The sequence below is a fragment of the Haliotis asinina genome, chromosome 7, assembly GCF_037392515.1.
Source record: "Haliotis asinina isolate JCU_RB_2024 chromosome 7, JCU_Hal_asi_v2, whole genome shotgun sequence".
In the NCBI taxonomy this organism is placed as follows: Eukaryota; Metazoa; Mollusca; class Gastropoda; order Lepetellida; family Haliotidae; genus Haliotis; species Haliotis asinina.
In genome coordinates this window covers 306,899-332,440 of record NC_090286.1, presented here as the reverse complement: position 1 = coordinate 332,440, position 25,542 = coordinate 306,899, and the positions used below count along the sequence as shown (strand labels likewise).

Genomic DNA, 25,542 nt, shown 5'->3' with positions numbered 1-25,542 from the left:
TGCATGGATAATTCCACTCATCACACCCTTTGAGAGATCCACGACATGTTGGGTCCGTTTGAAATACTTTTCAGGAGCCCTGTCTTGATTGAAATAATTATAGATTTTCCTAATGTCTTTTTTGGGGGTCAGACAACAAATTGTATGTGGACATTTCTCTTTGTGTAGATGTGTGTGCACTTTGTGCAATGCACATGCATTAAGTCACGTGACATGATCTGATGAGCATAATGTAAGGATCTGACATGTGACCTGTTTATTTGCATGACCGGGTTGCTGTTCCGTTAAGTAGCTCAACACCCTTGACATGTGACTTGAAATAACGACAGCTGTTATAGACAACTTTCTTATCGAGTGATAAATTATGACAATTAAAATCCTCAATTGTAGAAGAATTATAAAGCCTCATACCAAATTGGAAGCACTTGTAGTTTTAAAGTAAAGTTACCAAACACCGTCCTGAAACATTTTCTGCCAGACTATATGCTAAGTGTTATTTTGGAAGGGATATTTCCTTCTCTAAAACTCAGTGGAAGACTATGTTATCACCTTTATTTGAACTATATCTTCATTATTAGTTATTACAGGACAATTATAATTATAGGTGAAGGTAGCCAGTAGCATCTGCTATCACATGTTCAGTTATCAAATCATTAGGTCTATTAATAGTTTTGCTACGGATTAAAACCTGATGCTTAAGTAACACAATTACTGAGATCCAAGTATCAGTTTTAATATCTCTTGGTCAAGCCAGAGGTTGTCCACTCCAATGTCCGTCAAACACCTATAAATTCAGGAATCATTCTAGTTGGTGGCAGTTCCCACGGTGGACTCATACCAACTAGAATCCCTTGGGACGCTGGACACAGGGATATGCTGGTAAGTTTCTTGCATTCTTACCCTGAGTCTGGCGTTCCACTTTAACTTTTAGACTATTAGTCTTGACAGGGATAGGTTGATATTGATATTTCTAGGGTAGATGAAATGTTTCCTATCTACTAGAACAATGCTTATGACAGAATTTCATTACCTTCATTCTAGTTAAGGATTAATGTGGTAAAGTCCTCAAATACTAGTTCATTGTTTTTCCACATTACTTATCTGATTTTGGTGATTCGTATCTTCATGTGTATAGTCCTTATAAAAGGTATTATTGTTGCAGTAGGGTTGTGCTCTCTTTCATATATCTTAATTTAATCAAAGTTCACTGGTGTGGTCAATATGGCACTCTTAGACGACCACATGTGGTTGAGCCAATGACCCTTAAACGCAGGGGTCATTACTCTTGCTGGCACCGTGACAACAGCAACAACCATAGGTTCAGATTATTATATCTATCAAGTTTGCTCTAAAAAGTAGTGAGTGGTTTTTGAGCTATGCTCTGGGAATTAAACGAATACTGACAGAAGTACGGACAGACAGATGAGGCGTTGACTATATCCACCCGCATTACATGCCGTGGGGATAATGAATGATGTCATTAGACCTTATTAGACCCATTCCATGTGATGCATGTACAGATGTGGTTCTTTTGTCTCAATGTGCAGGCTACTGTTTCAGTTTACTTGCTGCCTTTCTGTCAGCTGGTTATGTAGTCGTTCCACAATGTTACATTGCACAACAAGAGTCATCAGAAGATGATATATCCCCCAGCCCCCACATATGTGACAGGACAAATCATCTGAAGGTTACTTGATACTTTTTTAGACTAAGTTTGAATTGTTTCCATGGAAATCATGAAAAATATAAATGCCATATACAGTTAGACCTCGTTTATCTGAACACTTTGGTTTTTTATTGAATAGTTCAGATATACAAATCATTTGGATGTCTGAATCAGGACCTAGGCGGTCGGCTACACATGAACACAAAACAGCATTGAAGCGTAACTACATTGTTCACATGTACATTCTTTATTCAACATAACATCTTGTATAGCATAACATAACATAAATTACATAGGCTTAAAAAAAGTCTTTGACTGAGGACTGATAGCGGGCAGCAAAGTTATTATAAGCTGTTAGAATTTTTAATAACAGTTCCAGTGCCATCATTATTTATGCTTACACTCCCAGCCGTCATTATTTATGCTTACACTCCCAGCTGTCATTATATATGCTTACCCAATCAATGATTCGACCAGGTGTCAAACTTTAATTGCTTCTTCTCTAACTAGCTAGACACACAATGACTTGGCAAGTGGTAGACATGATAGCCTTCGTGTTTTGATATCTCGCTGACAACAAAGGTAAAAACAGTGGTCAGTATTAATAAGCGGTAAACATCTGACATCTTGCCGATGTCAGCTTTGGTGTTCGGATAAACGAGGCAAATTTGTACACATTTTGATGTTTCGTTCGCAAAATTGACAGTTCGGATATACAAGGCAAATTGTCACTAGAAAGATTCATTTTTTTGTCAAGAATGTTCAGAAACTGAGGTATTCAGATATCTGAAGTTTGGATATACGAGGTCTGACTGTATCTATAAACAGCAAAAGGCATCACTTCAAGATCTGTCTCATATATCTAACAAGATCTATTAAAAGATGTCAAATGGTTTTTGAGTAGTGCACCGGAAACAAAGCCAAACCCTCCCTTTTGAAACTAAGTACGAATTGTTTCCATCGAAACCGGGAAAAATAGAAAGGCCAAAACTTTGTAAATAGCAAAAGGCACCACTTTGTCATCTGCCTCATATATATCTGCCAAGTTTTGCTGAAAGTTTTCAAGTTGTGCTCCAGAAATGAAGTCAATCTCTCCATTTTGAGATTAAGTCAGAATCTGGGAAAATGATAAATCACAAAAATCTTTTAAACAGCAAGAGGCACCACTTTAGGTTCTGACTGGTATATCTACTAAGTTTTGCATAAAAATAATGAACGGTTTTCGAGTTCTGCTCCGGAAACGAAGTCCACCCCACCATTAGACAAACACAAAAATGTTCCATGGAAAAACAAAAACAAAAAAATGAAATAAATGAAAATGTCAAAAATCTGTAAATAACAAAAGGCACAACCATAGGTCCCAGATCATTATATCTATCAGTTTTGGTCTAAAAGTATTGAACAGTTTTTGAGTTCTGTTCTGGAAACAAAATGATTACAGACGGATGGACGGGGCGTCAACTACGGGGTTGGTCATCTTCCCAGCCAGGCAGCCACAGTATCTTCTTTCACCAAAACTCAATGTATGTAATGCAGTACATTCAGCTTGCCATCAGTGAATATGAAGGCATTCTACGTTTGATAAATTGTACAATATATGTCAATCATCTTCATCCTTCACTTTCATGTCAAAACCATATCCACATACATCCCTAAGTTACAGTTTGCATTTTTCAATTACGGTTGAAATTCTTTATTTTCTTAAAAAATACGTTTGAAGGGCAAATTTAGTGAAACTTACATTGACTGTAAATCAAGCCAGGGTTGACATCAAATCACAATTCATTATGTCTTTCGTAAAATATAGCATGTCTTAATTTAAATGTTGAATTTTACTGGGAGAATTGATATATTTTCTAAAAATCACAAACAACAAATGACAAAGTGACACAAATATTGACTTATCATACCTTTGCTGACGCCTGTCTTTCTCAGCAAACCCCTGGAAAAATGAAGAGAACTTGACATATATGCTTGACAAAAACTCAATCATCACTTCATGTAGGGTTAATCAGGTCTTTCAATGGCAATGAACTGATACACATAAAACTGGAATTGCACTCAGAATATATTCAGAAATGTTGTGTTACTCATGTTAAAGAATTCAACATCCACAGAATTTCTACATTCATATAAGTAAACATATAATATCATCTCAAACTTTAGAAGGCACCAGTTTTCAAAGAAAGATTTTCAAAGCCCTTTTGGAGCTATGATAGTCTTCAGTTAAATGTTAATATAAGGAACTTAAGACTATCGCAACACTTAAAGAGCTTAAAAAATCTAGGCCCTGGAACGTAGTTCATTCTTTAAATCTATCAATGGTGAATGTCAATACATGGCCACATTGGAACCGTCAATGGTGAAACACAAAGTAAGTGGCGTATGAGCTTACAGTTATACACAGAGCAGATGAAGAAACTACTGATGGGATACAAGAGTCATCAGAAGATGACATATCCCCCTGGTCCCCACATGTTTGAAAGGACAAATCATCTCACAGTTACTTTACATTTTTTTTGAATAAGTTTAAAATGTTTCTGTGGAAATCATGAAAAATATAAATGCCACATATCTGTAAATAGCAAAAGGCACTAGATCAAAATCTGTCTGACATATCCACCAAGTTTTGCTGAAATATATTGAGAAGTTTTCGAGTTGTGCTTCAGAAATGGAGCCCATTCCTCCCTATTGAGACAAACGCCGAAATGTTTCCATGGAAACTGGGAAACATAACAAGTGTCATCAGAAGATGACATATCCCAACGTCCCCTACATATCTGAAAGGACAAATCATCCAACAGTTTTCAAGTCTGAATCGTTTCCACGGAATTCATTAAAAAATATAAATACCATATATCTGTAATGAGAAAAAGACACCATTTCAAGATCTGTCTCGTATATCTGCCAAGATCTTTCAAAAGATATGAAATGGTTTTCGAGCTGTGCTCCTGAAATGAAGTCAGCAACGTGTTAATGGAACTGAGAAAATAATACAGCATAAAAACCTGAAAGTAGCAAAAGGCACCACTTTGAGGTCTGCCACACATATCTACCAAGTTTTACTGACAGATATTAACACATATTAACACACTTCTCACTTTAGAGAGTAAGTCAAAAACGTTTCCATTGAAACCGAGAAAATGATAAACCACTAAAACCTGGAAATACCAAAAGGCACCACTTAAGGTTCTGATTGATATGTCTACCAAGTTTTGCTGTTCTTGGTTTTTGAGTTCTACTCCGGAAACGAAGCCCATAACTCCATTTTGAGACTAAGTCCGAAACGTTTCCATGGAAACCAAGAAAATAACACATCACAAAATCCTTTAAAAACCAAAAGGCACCACTTTGGGGTCTGCCACACACATCTAACGAGTTTTAAACAAACAGATATTAAGAAGTTTTTGAGTTCTGCTCTGGAAATGAAACACCTCTCACTTCTGAGACTAGGTCCAAAACGTTTCTATGGAAACCAAGAAAATAAGAAATCACAAGATGCTGTATGTAGCAAAAGGCACCACTACAGGTGCTGATTGATATATCTACCAAGTTTTGCAGAAAAATATTGAATGGTTTTTGAGTTCTTCTCCGGAAACGGAAGCCCATCCCTCCATTTTGAGACTATGTCCGAAATGTTTCCATGGAAACCGAGAGAATAATAAATCACAAAAACTTGTACAGAGCAAAAGGCACAACTTTCAGGTCTGCAACATATATCTGCCAAGTTTCACGGACAGATATTAAGAAGTCTTTGAGTTCTGCTCCGGAAACGAAACACACGTGTCACTTTTCAGACTAGGCCCGAAACGTTTCCATGGAAACCAAGAAAATAATACGTCACAAGATCCTGTACATAGCAAATGGCACCACTTCAGGTTCTGACTGATATATCTACCAAGTTTTGCTGAAAAATATTGAATGGCTTTTGAGTTCTTCTCCGGAAATGGAAGCCCATCCCTCTATTTTGAGACTATGTCCAAAACGTTTCCATGGAAACCGAGAAAATAATAAATCATAAAAACCTGTACATAGCAAAAGGCACAACTTCAGGTGCTGACTGATATATCTACCAAATTTTGCACAAAAATATTGAACGGTTTCTGAGTTCTAACAAAACACACCCCACCATAAGACTAACACCAAAATGTTCCATGGAAAAACTAAAACAATAGTCATCAGAAGATGACAGATCCCCCCGGCCCCCACATGGAATTCATGAAAAATATATATGCCATATATCTGTAATAACAAAAAGTCACCATTTCAAGATTTGTGTCATATATCTGCCAAGATCTTTTGAAAGATATGAAATGGTTTTCGAGTTGTGCTCCAGAAACGAAGTCAGCAACGTGTTAATGGAACCGAGAAAATAATACATCACAAAAACATGTAAATACCAAAAGGCACCACTTCAGCTTCTGACTGATATATCTACAAAGTTTTGCAGAAAAACATTGAAAGGTTTTTGAGTTCTGCTCCGGAAACGAAACAAACCTCTCACTTTTCAGACTATGTCCGAAATGTTTCCATGGAAACCGAGAAAATAATAAACCACAAAAACCTGTAAATACCAAAAGGCACCACTATAGGTTCAGACTGATATATCTACAAAGTTTTGCAGAAAAACATTGAAAAGTTTTTGAGTTCTGCTCCAGAAATGAAGCTTATCCCTCCATTTTGAGACTATGTCCGAAACGTTTCCATGGAAACCGAAAGAATAATAAATCACAAAAACCTGTAAATACCAAAAGGCACCACTTCAGCTTCTGACTGATGTATCTACCAAGTTTTGCAGAAAAATATTGAACGGATTTTGAGTTCTGCTCCGGAAACGAAGCCCACCCCACCAAAAGACTAACACCAAAATGTTCCATGGAAAAACAAAAAAAATATAAATGTCAAAAATCAGTAAATAGCAAAAGGCACAACCATAGGCTGAGATTACTATATCTATCAAGTTTGGTCTAAAAATATTGAACCTTTTCTGAGTTATGCCCCAAACACAAAATGATTACGGACGGACGGGCAGATGAGGCGTTGACTATATCTATACAATGACAAAATCTGTAAACAGCAAATGGCACCATTTTGGGGTCTGCCTCACATATCTGTTTTGCAGAAAGATATTGAGAAAGTTTTCGAGTTGTGCTCTGGAAACGAAGCCATCCCTCCCTTTGAGATAAGTTCGAATCGTTTCTGAGGAAACACAGAAAATGGTAAAAGACAAAAACCTGTAAATAGCAAAAGGCACCACTTGGGGTCTGCCGCATATATCTACCAACTTTTGCTTACAGATATTAAGGAGTTTTTGAGTTGTACTCTGGAAATGAAACATACCTTTCACTTTTGAGATTGAATCTGAATTGTTTCCATGGACAATGAGAAAATAATAATTCACAAAAATCTGTAAATAGCAAAAAGACACTTGGGAAGTTCTGACTGATATATCTACCAAGTTTTGCTGAAAAATATTGAACGTTTTTTGAGATCTGCTCAGGAAACAAAGTCCATCCCTCCATTTGAGGCTGTCCGAAACATTTCCATGGAAACCGAAAAAATAATATATCACAAAAACCTGTAAATAGCAAAAGGCACCACTTCAGGTTCTCATTGATACATCTATCAAGTTTTGCAGAAAAATATAGAATGGTTTTTAAGTTCTGCACTCGAAACAAAGCGCATCTCTCTATTTTGAGACTAAGTCTGAACTGTTTCCATGGAAACCGAGAGAATAATACATCACAAAAACCTGTAAATAGCAAAAGGCACCACTTTGGAGTCTGCAACACATATCTACCAAGTTACACTGACAGATAGTTAGAAGTTTTTGAGTTGTGCTATGGAAACAAAACACACCTCTCACTTTTGAGACAAAGTCTGAATCGTTTCCATGGAAACTGAGAATAAGCAATCACAAAAACCTGTAACTAGCAAGCTTCTGATTGGTGTATCTACCAAGTTTTGCAGAAAAATATTGAATGGTTTTTGAGTTGTTCTCCGGAAAAAAAAATAAATAAAATAAAAACGCCGAAACTCTGGAAATAGCAAAAGGCACAAATATAGGTTGAGATTATTATATTTATCAAGTTTGGTCTAAAAATATTGCATGGTTTCTGAGTTATGCTCCAGAAACAAAATGATTTCGGACGGTTGGACGGACGGACAGACGAGGCATCGACTATATCCCCCTGCATTTCATGCCGGGGGGATAATGAAAATGCCTAAAATCTGTAAATAGCAACAGGCACAACCATAGGTTCAGATTATTATAGGTCCCAATTTTGGTCTAAAAATATTGAACGGTTTTGGAGTTATGCTCTGGAAACAAAATTGTTACGGATGTACGTAGAGAGACAAGGGATCCCCTATATCCCCCCACACTACATGCCGCAAGAATAAATGTTAGTTGAATAGTTACAATAATAACCCTCAATAAATATGTAGCAGAGCACTTTGCATCAAATTTGATCTCTTGTATCACGCATGGGAACTTCATACCACTGCTTACAGAAGCAGCATCTCCACACCATGTGTCTGCTGGAGGCTGGGATGGCCCAAAAAGTAGCCAGACATTTTGGTGTTTTGTCAAAACATGATTTCATCTCTCTGGAGATGTTTTCAACATAATGGGAACATGACAGACTTGCCTCTGACTGGCCATCCATGCTTGACATATGTCAGCTAGACAACAACATTCGCCTGACCCATGTAAGGAATCGATTCCAGAGTGTCAGTTTGACTGCTCGGACCATTCCAGGCTTATGGCCAATCAGTTCCAGGGATCAGGGACAACATTTGGCACTGATGGCCTGCCATACGTCCATTCTTGTTCCAATGTCACCAGCAGGTTTGTCTTGCACAGCTGATATGATAGGGCAAAGGCTGTACAGACAGCGAGGTGAAAGCTAACATACGCATTGTTTACTTTGGCAATGGAAGAATTATGATATGGGCAGTCATTACATCTTATGGTGGGACACAACACAATACAGGGATGAGATCACTTGGCCTCATGTGCAGCCGTTATATAGAGACGTAACTTTATACTTCAGCAAGATAATGCCCGTCTTCTACATGTCGATTTCCTGAGACAGCTTAACATTCTGTTGCTCCACTGGCCAGTAGTTTCCCTGAACCTGTCCCGTATTGATCATATTTGGGAGGAAATGGAGCAGGCCAGAATCAACCACTGACATTTGCTGAATTCCGAGAAGCATTGGTTTATTTATCATGGAATATTTTCTTCAGTTGCTTGGTGCCATCTATGCATCATCATTCTCAAGCCTGCATCAATGCCAACAGTGGACACATGATGCTGAATTTGTGACCTAACCTGTTGGCACCAAATCTCTTCAAGGGCATGTAATGATCCATAGTTTCGAATTCACGGTTTCAATACTGTTCTACAGTTCAACAGTGATTCAGGAAAACACCACAAATCATATTCTCATCTTGCAGCACTAAAACATGGCATAACATCAAGTAATGCACAGTTACTTTATTTAAGTTGTATATATTGCAGATAGGATTCTGTGGATGAGAACATAAGGTACTGACTGGAGGGCTGTGCGAGCAAGGTCATGTGGCATGAGGTTCTTGTAGGACGTTCCTGACTGGAGAAAGGGAGTCCTCACACCGTCCACCAGCACAATGTTTGGGATGCCTGGTTTTGCCAGCGTCTTCTTGCTGCTGGTACCTATGCAAATAACAATGTCAACAATAAACCTGTGAGTGAAACGTACAAACATAAACAATGTTGATACAGACTATGGGTCATCTGGACTGAACGTTATAAACACACTAACCCCAGTCAGCCAGATCCCACTCTGGCTATGTGAGAGACATGTCTTGACAGAATCTGGTACAGTCAGAGGACACCAAACTGCCATATTACAATCTAAGGGACACTAATCCAGGGTTAGGGTTAGGGTTTAGGGTCAGTCTCAAAAGTGAGAGGTGTGTATCTTGATGGTCGTTTCCGGAGCACAACTCAAACCATTCTATGTTTTTCTGCAAAACTTGGTAGATATATCAATCAGAACCTGAAGCGGTGCCATTTGCTATTTACAGGTTTTTGTGATTAATTATTTTTTCGGTTTCCATAGAAACATTTCGGGCATTGAAAAATATTGAAAAGCTTTTGATTTGTGCTCCGGAAACGACCCCATCCCCACCATTAGACTAACACCAAAATGTTCAATGGAAATACATAAAAAATAAAAATGACAAAAATCCATAAATAGCGAGAGGCACAACCATACATTGAGGTTATTATATCTATCAAATTTGGTCTAAAGATTTTGAACTGAGTTATGCTCCGGAAACAAAATGATTACGGATGGATGGACATTCTCAACATTCTCAAAACTATTAAGGTATAATAATATAAATGAAATACATCAATACTGAAATTACCAATCATTGTCACGGAAACTGTTGATCGTATTGGGTGAACCAGATAGCAAAAAGTATACATCAATATACCGTATTGTGAAGTTTGCATTGCAATTTAAAGGCTGACTGGTATTATCACCCATCCGTAGTCAGAAAGTGAAGTTTCACCCAAAATATTCCATCCATTGCAACAAGGAAGTAGTTTATCAATACATTTTGTTCCTGTTCTTCATGGCAGCTTGCCAGTGTGGTGACTGACATCATGAACACCTGTCTACACAACATGAACGTGTAACAAAGTGGGGGAAGTCAGGCTGAACGCTGACAATCCATTGATGATAATCACATCAAAGTACGCAATAATATGGTTTTGGCATTCACATAGGACATAACTCTCCAAAGCAAAGTTTGACACTGGTATCCCTTGAAAGTAATGTGAGTGAGTGAGTGAGTGAGTGAGTGAGTGAGTGAGTGAGTTTAGCTTTATGCTGCTTTCAGCAATATTCCAGCTATATGGCGGCAGTCTGCAAATAATCGAATCTGAACCAGACAATCCAGAGATCAACAACATTGGCATCGATCTGCACAACTGGGAACTGATGACCTGTGTCAACCATGTCAGCGAGTGACCACCCGATCACGTTAGTTGCCTCCTATGACAAGCATAGTCGCCTTTTATTAGAAGCATGGGTTGCTGAAGACCTTTTCTACCCTGGAATCTTCATGGGTCTCAGACTTGTGTATATCACTTAGGTAGGTGCAGTTCACAAAAGTAGGATAGTCCCTTTACTATTCAAAACTTTTAACCTCTATGTTTTAATGAACATAAGTACCTGTTTTTGTTGAGGCATACTGATATGATGATGTTCCAAGACAACGTACAGCACCTGTGACCAGAAAATTTAACAGTTAAATGGCTGCAACAATTAAAAAAAATAAATAAAAAAAAAAAAAAAAAAATAAAATAAAGCAAAACATTCATATGATAATAAGCTATTTGTCCATGGTATCTACTGGCTAGCGACCTGTTATTGCTGCGTACCAATTATTGCCAACACCTGGCTGTAGCGCTTGCACAGACAGCTTTACATGTACTTAGGTTGTATTTCACATATTGACACATCCAAAAAACTATAGGTTACAGGAGTTAAAATTACTGTGAATATTTTACGTTGTTAGACGTTACAAATATGAATCCCCTCGGGAGACAAGGCCCGAACACGTCAGGGTATGTCACGTGACCATTAGTGCGTTGACATGAAATTTCATAAACGATGAGAATTGAATGAAAAGCATCCTGGCTGTGTTGTATCTCTGACTTGACAATTTGGTCTACAAAAAGTGCAGATTTTAATTCATCTGAAAATAATGCCAACAGTCAATCACTCACGCTTGAATTGACCCAAATTTTCATCTCCTTTTTATAGGTTCGACAGCTACCATGCAGACAATACTGACAAAATATAACTGTCAATTTTCACATTTATCTTTACGTTTTCCCCTGAGAAAACATACATTGCTAAAATGCAAACAACTACTCAAAATGTCAAGTTTGCTAAGTTCAACCCCGCGGTGACATCTCCATATTCCCATCAGCTTATATCAGCATCCATCAGCATTCACAATGAGAGCCAGTTTTGTTCTCTTAAACTTCCTTTTTTAAACAAATTCCAATTATGAAATTTCTTCAATATGTCAAGGTTTGAAACACAATACTTTTATTACCAAGTTTAGGTCAAATTAGGTGAATAACATAAAAACTTCAGAAATGGCGATAATTGGTCTTGTTAGTTGTAGGGATAGCACAATATAAGCTACCGTGCTTACTGTTCACCACATTTCAGAGAAACTAGACTGACAACTGTAAACAAGCAGAAAACATTGGTGAATAGCTGATCTATCATCAAGATAAATTTTATTTCATTCTGTGAAGAAATAATAGAGCAAATCGTTAAAAACTGCTTAAAAATGGTGATTACTGGTCGCTAGCCAGTACCTATATCCCAGCTAACAAAAGTATGTTTTGAGGACGTTTTCTGAACGTTACGTTTACGTCCCCATTACGTCTTTTGTGTGGAGATGAAAACACGTCCTCACAACATTATTTTCTACAATCATACGACCCAAAAATAACATCCTCGTGACGTCATAAACATAATGTTGTCACAACGTTATCTATTATTTTTGGGGTATACATGTACTCAGAACGTACAGTAGTCTGAAGATAAATATTTGTATTAGGTTTCTGGGTTGTTGTCACCATGATCATAACAATATCCAGGGCTAAAAGTCATTGTTTCCGTTGTTTTTGTTAGACTTAAATTACCAATGCTGAAATAAGGTCAAGTGATCAACAGTTTGAAAACTTATTTCGGCAAATACAAATGTGTGGTTTGGATTTTTCGAAACTGTCTACTTTGAGCCCTGGTAAAAAATAACAGAGATGCTTCTTTTGTTTACACTGAACCATTTATTCAAGTATAGTACATTGCTAAGAAAGTTTTCATTCTAGACTTGCACTTCCTCATCTTCCCCAGCGGTAGCGTGCATCTGAAAAAAGAATAGTTTATCTTTAAGACCAAATATTATTCAAAAGCACAAGATTAGAACATGCCGTTACATTTTTAACACCCTGAATGCCGAGGGTTTTTTCTTTTCTTTTTTTGCCTTTGTTTTTTGTTTTATTGTTTTTCAGGCACACATTTTCGGAAGATTTGAAAAGTGACGGTGCTGCGAGAATTGCGCTCGCATGGTCTTGGATCTGCATACGGCTATAAAATTATGCAGTTTTACTTATAAGTTTAGGAACTAAAGCACATGTTGCAGTAATGGCTACATGTGATCTTCTAACAGTTGTGTAGGGGCTTAAACTGTGATAGATCCTATAGTACACTTACGGAGTCAATTTCCCGTGTAAATATTCAAACAATCAAAAGCTTTCAATGAATGAAAACGCATACCCTATATCCACATATGATATGATGTTGAACAAGGATATATGTAGATACTGAAATTAGTTTCATGAAAAAGTATCTGAATGAAAAATACAAATCACAATAGTGAAAGTGGAGTCGGAATGATATTGCCTTTGTGTTATCTCTTGTTCATCCAAGCTTCACCTCCAAGAAATTGCCTAACAAAAGCAACGATGTTTCGAGGGCGGATTTCTTTCAAAATGGCGGCCTCGCTGACATGGGTACATAGGAGTTTGGGAGCACTCTTTCCTTGATTTAGAGATGGTTTGTACATAAAAGAGAGATGTAAGTAATCAGAATTATTCTGACCATCTGTGTATTGTTATATGTTTTTATTGTTTACATGCTAAATGACAGAAGCCAGAAATGGCGATAATTACCTGTCGTTCTGCGTCATTTTGTGTCAGTCATGATTTTGTGACATTTTTTTTTACGAATTATCAAATGATTGCATTGTATCTATTTTTAATTTGCTATTTCTTGCTACGATACTCTTCCCCTAAATATTCAAAGTGTATTGAGCCATTGTAAGCAATGATTAAACGGCTAGATGTCTGAAAATTTCCGAAAATGCTACGTGGTGTAAATTCGGAATTTTTCTTTATTTTCATTTCAAACAAGTGCAGTCTTTTGAGCACAGCGATCGTTTTCATGCCCAATATCTTTCGTTTTGTTTTATCTAGACCCTTGGTATTGGTGACAAAGCCCATTTGTAATTTGATTCTAAGCTTTATGGGGAAATCAATGATGCATTTGTTGTAGCTGACAATGGAATATACATGATGAAATAGGTGTCTCAACACCAGCCTTAGCGAAAGCATTTCCAATATGGCAGAAAGCAAATTTTGGCGTTAGTTTAAGTGTGTTTTCGAAAACATCCCAACTGATTCTGGGTTCAGCGGTGATGTTTCAGAATTATCATTACTGGTTTCATGAAAACTTGATATTAGTGATATATTATTTTTGAAATTCAATTATCGGATTTTCGCATTTCAAAACATACAGCAAATAACAAATTGCGAAAAGCAACATTTACGATGAAGCCAGTTTGGGGGTGGTTAAGCACTTCAGCTTTTGTCTGAGACAATAGTGCATGGTATCAAGAAACAGGAAATTTCCAACAGAATTCACAGCTGTGAACTACATGTGTGTGTGATATATTTAGAATTTTATTGAACTTCAAAGTGAAGATTCAAGTGGAATGACATATGTGTCCCTGTGGCATCCAGGGGGTTAATGCTATAATGGATGTGCACCCTATATACATGTTTTGTCTGTTATGTTATATTAGTGTGAGCAGTGAAATGTCTTTACTGTGGCTTGATAGATAGATTATTTCCCTAAAAAATATCGATGTTTCAATGTTTGTGATAATATATTCATCTATCAACATTCATCATATCATATAACCCTAATCAATTTTCGGACAACTATGGCAAGAGAAGCGTATAAGAAAAGATATCCATGTGGGTGGGGAGAGGGAGGGGAATGGTATTTCACAAGGCAGAAATGTCCTCTTATCTAGATTAGCCTCTTTGAAGGAAAGATTTACATCCATGGGCCTAGCCCTCATTACAGCCTTGGAGCATGCGACAGTTATGCCTATGTTTAATAACACTTGTGTAACAAGTAACGGTTTCAAATGTGGTATACTACACTCAATATGACAATATTTATGTAAATATTATTCAAACAAACAGAAACACTCAAAGAATAAAATCGCATACCCTGAATCCACTTACGATATGTTATGTAAACACTACTCAGTATCCAAAATGGTAGAAATTTTAAACGCACTTAGTGTTAACATGTACTTTCGAATACATCCCAGCCGATTCTAGATTCATCGGCAAAGTTTCAGAACTATTGTTGGTGATTTCATGAAAATCTGATGTCAGTGATCATTAATATGCTATTTAGAAATTCAGAAATTTTTACAGTTCAAAACATATATCAAATGACGCTGTGAATTTCGGATTTGTGTAAAAAGTAGGACAAGTAAATAGATCTAATCAAGAGTCAGTTTCATTATTCTCAATGAGTACGTTCTGAATTAATACATATAATTTACTAATCTAAACAAAACAATAAACAAAATACTCACTGTTTTGGCAATGAGCCCCTTTTAAAAGTGAGGAACAGACACAACCCTGTAGGACTGGCAGTCGCGCGAGAACTGTGACGTCAGCGAGTGCTGTGCAATGATGTCATATGAAGAAGAGTGCCTCAATTTGGATCTTGTGTTAAAAGACATGTTTCCTAAATTCACTGAAATGAATGAAGTCAAGAGCACAACGTTGTGGCAAGGTTGTGATATGACACTATCCTAGGACGTTCTAAAAACGTCCTAGTTACGTCATTTACCGACGTAACCAAACCCTGACGTAACCATAACGTTGTGGGAATGTCGCGTGTTAGCTGGGATTATACATTAAATTCTGACGACACATAATGCCACTCAGCCTATCTTAATTAATCAAATAATTCAGTTTCTTGAATAGTACATAGTAAGAACAAGTTTCAAGTGGGTATAATCCAAAATCCTTTACATCAGAAACCAAAACAAGTTTGTTCTGTCAGTTTTGATGTTCAGTCACCAAACATGCTACAAAAACAGTAGGACGCCTTGTCATGCAGGTTTGAACTTTACCCTAAACTTCCGCAGTTACCACAGAGAAACACTCATGTGCGTTCTTTGACTTATCCTAAAAGAAACCTGTTAAGAAAACGATAAAGCGCCATTTGAAAAACCTACAAGAACTACCACCAAACTTTGCCAGGGAAAACACTTTCTGCATTGCCGCCGCCATGCTGAAACTGTGGACTTTGAACGGTCATGTGACCTTGTGTTTATCGACAACAATATTATCGTTTAGAGTCAAAACGAACACTTTCAGGGTATTCTGTGTACTGGTATTTCGAATACGGTTGCATTCGGTGATCATCGGAAGATGACAAATGCAAATCATGTAAATAAATACGAAAATCCCAAACGTGAATTTGCGTTACTAAACGAGGAACAACAGGAGTACAAAGTTCAGCCGGCTTCTTTGGAAAATGGCCGGCATGAGGGTTGTTGGGGCTGCGAGACAGCTAATCCGTGCAGGAGGGCTAGCGTTTCAGGGTAACTGTTCTCTTACAGCACAAAGTTAATTAACTCTGAGATGTTGTCATGTGATCATTTGGGTGTATTTAGGTTTGTTTGCCAATGAACCTCACTTTCCAATTTATAAAGTTACATTTGTTTCGCACTGTTGCAGACGATGCTTTCGCGTCAGCAATGGTTGACCATTTCGTGCTTTTTAGTCTAGTTTTCGAATACAGGGCATATTCGTCAGTTTATTGCCCTTATCGTGAAAGAGTACCATATTTGGTTTTAAGTCAAATTTTATGTTTGTGGCAAAGCATAGGTCAGGGCCAAAGAGGTGAAACTGACAGGTGAGCATGTGGACTTTGAACTGCTGTATGGAGGTTGTTTTGCCAGTCAGGAGTCATGAAGGTTAACGAGGCACTTTGTAACGACAGTGACATTTGGGCAAGAGTTCCTCCCGTTCACCCATCCCAAATAATATTTTATAAACTGATCTATACTAGAAGCCGATAAGAGTTCCACCCGTACCCCCCATCACAAAACATTAACTTATGAACTGCCACTCAAATTAAGCACTAGTCATGCCATCAATAATGTGTCTAAGACATGAAAAACAATATATGTCCTGCAATAACTGCCGTTCCGATATTCAACCTCAGGGATTTGAACAGGTGTCCAGATAGGTTGAGGTTAGCATAACAATTTAGCCATTGGTACAGTCCGTTTGATTCCATTTGAGACCGATGAATTGTTCACTAACACAAAATCTAATAATTGCAACAAAACCAAATTTTGCACACCCACATGAAATCGACAGACCAACTCTGATGTGTCTCATAATTTGGGACACCCAAATGAAAAAGTTGTTTAACAAATGATCATCATTTTCTTGTCACCTTTCGCTATTTTGTACGAGGGGACTCTTGCTGGTAGAACAGTCAGGTGGGAAAGGTGCATGTGTGAAATTGACACGTGTGATTTGCCTGGCAAACCAGACATTCATGATTGCACAAATGCAATTCCTGAAACAATGAGATTACCACACGACGCTAAGTCAATTATTTGCAAAGTATTTAACTTTTATAAAAACGAAGGTGAAAGGGGTAGGCCTCAATATGCTCTAGCAAAGTATCGTTTATGAACTGCATGTGCTGTTGGGATGACGCAAGGGAAGTTAAAAACACAACTGAGGGGACCGTCTCAAAACCCACTGCTGGTTAGAAACGCCATTAAGTTTGTATAAACAAAATACCTTAGTCTCTCTGCATATTCTGAAGAAGCATATGGAGACAAATCATTCTTTGATCATTTCAAAATATGTTATGGAAGTTGCTTCACAAATTTGGTTTCTTTCAAATTTTAGCCTCAGAAAATAGACGTGCACTGTGCGAGAGGTCTGATATTGTTTGACTAAGAAACCAGTACTTACACACTTTTCGAAAGAAACGTACAGACGGTTACGAGCCTGTATATTTGTGACGAAACATGGGAAAATGCTTCCCATACCACAAGGACACAATGGTTCGCTAGCTCCTCTTCAGAGTCCTGTGCCAGAAAATTACCAGTTGGCAAGGGATTGTGATTGTGCTCCATGCTGGTTGCAAGAGTCGGAGATTCCTACGTGGCTGCTCCCTAGTCTTCAAGGCAAAATCTAAAGACAACCAAGACTATCATGGCATTCAAATACCTAATAAAGAGGCCCCAACATCTAACAGTAAGAAGGGGGACATAATAGAATGCTTGCAAAACAAAGCAATATCGTATCCAGAAAAAGCAACCAAACCTGTTCTGTATGACATCATAAAGTCAAATAAAACCACACCTGTTGATGAGTACCTTCCAGAGCATGGTCATTCAGTTTTGCGATTGCCACCCTAACATTTAAACCCAATAGAACTCATTTGGGAACTCATTTTGGCAGGCAAAATGTAACATTCAAACTTTGGGATGTACAGACGATTGTTCAACAGTCAATAGACACCATCACGCAGGAAACCTGGGAAAAGTGCGTTGAGAAAGTTGAGAATGAAATAGAAAGATATTATTGGGAACAAAGTGGACTGGACCATGCCACCATCAAGCCAGTCATCAGGGCAGACTCTGACGACAGCGACACTGATTTGGTCAACAGCGTCTTCTGAAAGTGGCAACACTGACTCCCATTGAACATCTCAAGTGGTAACCAGATAACAGCTTTTGAGATGACCCCATGTTCACAACACACGCTTGTTGATTACCTGGCTGTTCTACCAGCAAGAGCCCCCCTCGTACAAAAAAGCGAAAGGTGACAAGAAAATGATGATCGTTTGTTAAACAACTTTTTCATTTGGGTGTCCCAAATTATGAGACACATCAGAGTTGGTCTGTCGATTTCATGTGGGTATGCAAAATTTGGTTTTGTTGCAATTATTAGATTTTGTGTTCGTGAGTAATTTTTTGTTGTGAGTAATGGTTTTGTTGCAATTATTAGATTTTGTGTTCGTGAGTAATTCATCGGTCTCAAATGGAATCAAACGGACTGTAAGCTATATTCCACACAACTGATCAACTCTCAAGAAAAGTACAGCGTACCTCTACTGTCCTCCAGAGTAAATGGAGCCAGTGTCCTCTAGGGTTTGCATGAAAATGTCTTTTAGGCACTACAGTGATACATATATTTGGCTAGATGTAGAGCAAAGTAGTGTCGCTGAGTGTGTGTTGTCGGTAATTGCCTTTTGATGCACCACCACCGGTTTTCGATCAGGTTTGTACAGGCACTGCAGGGATTGACTTGGGCCGCGATATCGCGATTTTCTCGCACCAGTTGTTTTAAAATCGCACTCAAATGTACCTGCAGCGATTTAAAATCGCATCCTGCTCACTTGTATGATAGGAAGGTTTTAAATCTGTTTTACTGAGAAAGGATTTGTCGTTACTTTGTCCTGTCAAAGATATTCCCGTTGCTTTCTACCTGTTTTTAATCTTCGAAACATAACTTCTGGTATGGAACATCGAACATTGTTACACAGTGGTGCACAAAATGAGCTGCGCTGCAAGGAGCATGGCAAACTCTGAACCTCGCAGTATTGTGTTGTTTATGCACTGTGCGACGGTGTACATAGTTCGCATTCGGAAGTTGTGTTCTGCAACGTCACACCAAGGGCGACTACTAACGAAACCATCTTATTCGAGGGGGGAAGGAGGGGAACAGTATCCATTGCTGTTATCTGATTGGCTGACATAGGTCACTTGTCTGATTTTGGCCAGTCATGATCCTTACTGCAGACTGAGGCTAAAAAGTGTCATTAGAAACCAATGTTTATCCAATAAAACCTCTTCTTGCAAACTATGAAAATACTCTTGGCAAGGATACAGTCATTTTGTTGATGTTCAGAGCTTTCGAATGATACCCGCTATCAAACAAATCACCTCGCGTTATTCATTATCGGACAAAGATTCTAAAACGGAGGTTTTTCACGCTGTTGTATCACGTTACCAAGTGAATTGCCTCTGACATCGGGAAATACGCGACCATAGATATTACTTCAGAAATCTTTCTAGAATAACTTTCTGATCGTGTATAAATGAACATATGAAAGAAAAAGTGAAGGGGATGTCATGACTTGTTACAAATAGAAAAAGAAAACGCTCCAGGTTTTTCTTCCTCCGTGGTTCATCTAGACATATAAATGTCTATGTCTACATTTTCATTAAAAATTAACTTATTTAAGTTGTAGACTTATTACGAGAAAAATAGGATAAAAATAACTTTCATATTTATAAACAGTAAGATTAGTCCTTTCAACTGGTGCATGATATGCAGTAGCAATAATGATTTATAAGTTTATAATTTCTCTTGATAAACATAAACTTCATCTATGACCTCAGAGTTGCTAGCTGGCAGTATATGCCTCTGGTTGACTGGTGTTGAAAGTTAAGTTGTTGACCTTGATGACAACCAGAATGCAGACACCGATGGTGATGCTAGTAGATCTACAGACTTTTAATTCATTGCAATTCAGGATTGCTTGACTTGAAATTAATTATGACAATGTCTTATTTGTCTCGTATTCTTTTTCTTAACGATCATGAACAGGTAAATCTCACAAGATTTGAAAAAATCTCATGTTTTTGATCCCATGTGAGATTTTATCTCATGTTTTCTGAGCCAGGTTTATCCCTGGCACTATACAAATAATCATTACTGGGAATGGCGGATTATTTGCAAATAATTCGCGCGCATATACTATACTGCATACACTTATCTTAAAAGTTTGAATGAATGGTTCACTGTACTATGGGTATAACCCAGGTCAGACAGTCTGTCATAAACCTTCCAACAGTCTATAACAATATGACTACCCCCCCAACCACTTTCTTACAAATAATATCAAGTAATGTCCGTCGGTCGCGCGTCTGCTACAGGAACAAGAAAGAACTGTCCAGTCTCCATACAAATACCACCCATAACCCACTGACCCTCTATCATCCCACCACTATGATACTTCTGTTTTCCAAATTTACTTTCGTCAATTTCCCCCGTCAAGCCAGCCCCACCAATTCTATTCTTTTCAACCATTGCAGAGCATACCTCTCTGCAATACATGAAATAGTCAGATATGTGTTTCTCTTGAGGGTTCTAGGACATTACCATCACCATCTAATCAGTACTCCTTTCTCTGATTGTTTCTGCTTGTGACATTTTATGAGCAAAGCAGTAGGTGAGCAAAACAGTTTGTCTCAGTGACAAATTTGACCCAGAAAACCACCCCTCCGTGCTAGAACTTGATTTTTGTTTCTTTTTTTAACATACTTTGTGCTTACACTAGAAACGACGGTCAGGAACCTTACCCTCGCGATTAACTGCGTAAGTGAGAGTTAGTACTTGCTGACAGTTAACTTGCTTGGGTTGGTAACACACCGTACCGCTGGAAAAAAGAAACAGTACTCTTGGTGCTACCTAAATGTGAAATTAGAAAGAAAAGATTCATGAGAGGGGGATGTTTAGAATGTGTAACATCCCGAGGTGCAGGGAGACGTTACATCAACAGGTGAAGGTGTGGGAGAGTGTGGAGGTGAGACAAACTGGAAGGGGTTGTTCCATTTAGGAGGGTGGCTTGTTTCACATGGTTAATAATGCATTTAGGGCATGCTTGAACGGGAGGAGACAATGTACTAGGATTTGCAGGAGGTTGGTTGGTACAGTGTTGGTACTATTATTGCTGGTGTTAATATTTTGAGTAAGTTAAAAAGATACGCCTGTGCTGGACACTAAACAATTTCCAGGCTGTCTGTCACTCGTTTGTCACTCAGTTGATAGGTCAGTAACTTTTGATGAACCCGGTGAGTCCTCGTGAGTGAATCGTCAATCGCTGTCTGACCTGGGTCGACGTCACCATCCGATAAGGTAGGAAACAAGTCCAAAAGTGGGTCTGGTGCAGAAGAGGGTTCACTATCTCGTACTACGTTAGGGGGAATGTCTAAACTAGAGGATGACGACATGGCTTCTAGATTTTGTCTTTCACTTACACAGGGAATGTGTACCACACTCAGCTAGGGTCTCGCATGGGAATGACTACAATGTGTATGTTTTATTTAAAAAGCATTAAATCATGGGACGTCATTACATACAAGCAACTCGTACCAAAATCATCATATAAAGCACACCAGGTGATCGCTCATTCAAATTTCGCACCCACCAACAGAGTATGACATTACAATTCCTTTACTACAATTAGTTGTTATGCCAATATTAGCTCCATATGTCAACACAGTAACGGAAAAAAAATTCACAGGGAATGAGGCTTGATCTCATGAACTTGTCACCCTCATCTCTTGGTGAAAAATGAAATGAGCTCGTCAATTAATACAATACAACCCACGCGTAAGCCTACAAACCAGCGTCTAAATACAATAAGTTCCGCTCTGTCGGTCACCAATCTCACTAGCACTGAGGTAAGATGGAGGACTCTCGACCAGATGACCCGGGTTCGGTTCCCTGAAGCGACGTCGTTTCTTTCAGATTCTTAGTTACAATTGTTAGTTATGTAGTTCACTTGAATGCTTACACCACTGACATTAGATGTATGAAAATAGTGTGTTAAGTCACAGGAAGTTGCAGGTGATGAAAAGAGACAGACAGCAAAATCAGAGGAAGAAACACGAACCCAAAGGTGTTTTATTTTTTATCACCGCTCCTTCTCCCACTTTTTATCCCCCCGGCATGTAATGCGGGTGATATGGTCGATGCCTCGTCCGTCCGTCCGGAATCATTTTGTTTCCGGAGCATAAGTGTTGGTCTTATGGTGGGGTAGGCTTTGTTTCCGGAGCAGAACTCAAATATCATTGAATATTTATCTGCAAAAACTTGGTAGATATATGTGGCAGACCCCAAAGTGGTGCCTTTTGCTATTGACAGGTTCTTGTGATTTATTATTTTCTAGTTTTCCATGGAAATGTCTCAAAATGGAGGGATGTGCTTCGTTTCCAGAGCAGAACTCAAAAACCGTGCAATATTTTTCTGCAAAACTTTGTAGATATATCAGTCTGAACCTATAGTAGTGCCTTTTGCTACTTACAGGTTTTTGTGATTTATTGTTTTCTTGGTTTCCGCGGAAATGTTTTGGACCTAGTCTGAAAAGTGAGACATGTGTTTCGTTTTCGGAGAAGAACTCAAAAACTTCTTAATATCTGTCAAGTGTTACTTCATATAGCTATGTGTGGCAGACTCCAAAGTGGTGCCTTTTGCTATTTACAGGTTTTTATGATGTATTATTATCATTCCATGACTTCATTTCTGGAGCACTACTCGAAAACCATTTCATATCTTTCAAAAGACCTTGGCAGATATACGAGACAGATCTTGAAATGGTGACTTTTTCTAATTACAGATATATGGCATTTATATTTTACATAAATTCCATGGAAACAATTCAGACTTGATCTAAAAACACAATAAGTAATTGTCAGATGATTTGTCCTTTCAAATATGTGGGAGCTGGGGGCATATGTAATCTTCTGATGACTCTTGTTTAATATTACCCGCAAACTTCTAAACCCCCATTAAATGCTTTAACCCCCCCAAATTTCTACCAGTGCCCCTTTTTAGAATATTACATTGGGGAATAAATCCCTGGGACCGCATTTCTTACTAAAAAACAAGGTTGGGTACAGGTAGAACTCTTTCTGCAAAACCTAACACAACAATTACTATAGGACTCACAAGTAAAAGTAAACGCCTCCAAATTAAGTACATTATAGGGTTGAACGACTTAGTGTTACCCCTGTTAATCTGTGGAAGAAGGAATATTGGGAAATGGAAAGAACTCTTTCCAATATTTTGTACCCATGTAACTTGTTCAAACGTGCATGATCATAAATGGAAAAGTCACATTTCTACGCCTTCAATGTTATCACTTTCAAGGTGGTGACATCATTAACATGTATTATGACCTTGCATAATCTGTAGTTGCACACCAAACACATTTTGGCACAGTATTCAGAATTAACAAGGCACATGAAAATCAACAGTTATACAAACCTTCATCAACATAAAATGTTCATACAAACATACTTTTAAGAATTTAACACATAGCTTTTGTAGCGGGACGAGGCCATCATGCACATGGCAGGTTCAAAGTGAATCCTGCGCAGCGACATCAATATTCGTAATAGCTAAAATCTGGACAAACAGTATGGTGAATAGTTTACACCAACTCTGATACAGATGTAATGAAGTTAATGTCTCACAATGCTTTTAAGGTTTTGAATTTGTCTACTTTTGTCTTTTTTCATCAAAAAAACGTATTTAAACAAGCAAAAGTTCCAGTAATCTTAAATGAAAGTGTAAATAATATTCTCCATCCCTGTGGAGACTTTTACTGAATAAGCACAAGCATATGTTTGCAAATCATTAATTAAAAACATTTGATTTGACCATAAAAAGTCATATTAATTGCTTTTATTTAGTACCTTTTCCTGAAAATTTGTTGTGCAGTTAAAAAGAATGTGTCTGCAATGGGTTTCTGAGGTTATTTTTGCCCGCCAACACTCCATCTTCTGGGGTCATGACCTTTTAGCATTACCATTTGCCAATACAGATGACCTACAGATCAATGGTGTCATGAATGAAAACTGTTTTTTAGGGTTTATTATTGTCTTGATGTTTTTGCATTAGTGCAGAAAGTAAAAATATGTTTGCTGGGTAACTTTGGATGAAAAACTCTACTTTGAAGTTTGTGATTTCCGAATTGTGACAGCAGGAACAAAAAGATTACTTCTTGTTTACAAACATAAAATCTTCCGTCACACTTTTATGTGTAGCGACCACGTATATCAAATGAACTGTTAGCATGAACGAGCCATGAACTGTTTTCACATAGAAATGAGTATAAATATAGTTCTGTTAATCCCTTACATAAAAGGATCGGGTGGTCAGACTTGCTGACTTGGTTGACACGTCATCAGTTCCCAATTGTGCAGATCGATGCTCATGTTGTTGGTCACTGGATTGTCTGGTCCAGACTCGATTATTTACAGATTGCCACCATATAGCTGGAATATTGCCGAGTCCAGCGTAAAACTAAACTCACTCGCTCACTCACCCTTACATAAACATTACTATAACAGCGCTAGACATTAAAGAGTACCTTGTATCGCCTTTGTGCGAAAATCATTTTGATGACATTTGCACATGCCAGACTCAGAACTGCTTACTGTCGAACGTAAGATTCGACTAACGGGATCGGGTGGTCAGACTTGCTGACTTGATCGACTCATGTCATCAGTTCCCAATTGTGCAGATCGATGCTCATGTTGTTGGTCACTGAATTGTCTGGTCCAGACTCGATTATTTACAGATCGCTGCCATATAGCTGGAATATTGCTGAGTGCGGCGTAAAGCTAAACTTACTTACTCACTCACATACTGTCGAATAAAAACAATCCAAAACACAAGGGTGTAACATAATGGGGCATATCAAGGCAATGCCCGAAAGAGCCAGACATGAAGCCATTGGAATGCTGAGAGCTGGCATGAACATACCACAGCTTGCCAGACATTTTCATGTCCAGTACCATTTCATGTCTCCAACGCACAAATGGGAACCATGAAAGACTGCCCAAGTAATGGCAAACCTTGAAGATCATTATTTTATGACGTCATGTTGCAACAGATTTGCCAATGCAACAGATCTTGCTCAAAGTCTGTTGTAGGCTACAGGAACACAAATGCATCAGCATCAATTCTGTAATCTTCTCTGTTCTGCTGGGTTGCATGTCTTTCGTTCCTGCAAGGCTAGACCATTTATGCCATGTGCTGTTCAAGAATAGTTAAAATGGACATCTAAGACACGGCCCTCGCATCAATGTGAGGATTAAAGAATTTTAAAAAAAAAATACAAACACTTTGAGATGACCCCTGACTTGAAACACTT

The 25,542-nt window shown here is 38.1% G+C and overlaps 2 protein-coding genes across 2 annotated transcripts in view; one reads left to right on the top strand and one right to left on the bottom strand.

Moving 5' to 3' along the window:
* The window catches only part of LOC137291769 (trifunctional enzyme subunit beta, mitochondrial-like), a 47,608-nt gene extending 31,718 nt beyond the window's left edge, over positions 1–15,890 (bottom strand). The window contains exons 1-4 of the mRNA XM_067823287.1: positions 15,794–15,890; positions 10,897–10,950; positions 9,227–9,365; positions 3,577–3,608 (exon numbers count right to left, since the gene is read on the bottom strand). Of these exons, the coding sequence (XP_067679388.1) occupies positions 3,577–3,608; positions 9,227–9,365; positions 10,897–10,950; positions 15,794–15,848 (280 nt within the window). The 5' untranslated portion in view covers positions 15,849–15,890. The remainder of the gene's footprint in view (positions 1–3,576; positions 3,609–9,226; positions 9,366–10,896; positions 10,951–15,793) is intronic.
* Positions 15,891–16,032: 142 nt separating this feature from the next.
* LOC137291767 (trifunctional enzyme subunit alpha, mitochondrial-like) overlaps positions 16,033–25,542 on the top strand; it is a 74,415-nt gene continuing 64,905 nt past the window's right edge. The window contains exon 1 of the mRNA XM_067823284.1: positions 16,033–16,162. Coding sequence (XP_067679385.1) covers positions 16,096–16,162 — 67 coding nt within the window. The 5' untranslated portion in view covers positions 16,033–16,095. The remainder of the gene's footprint in view (positions 16,163–25,542) is intronic.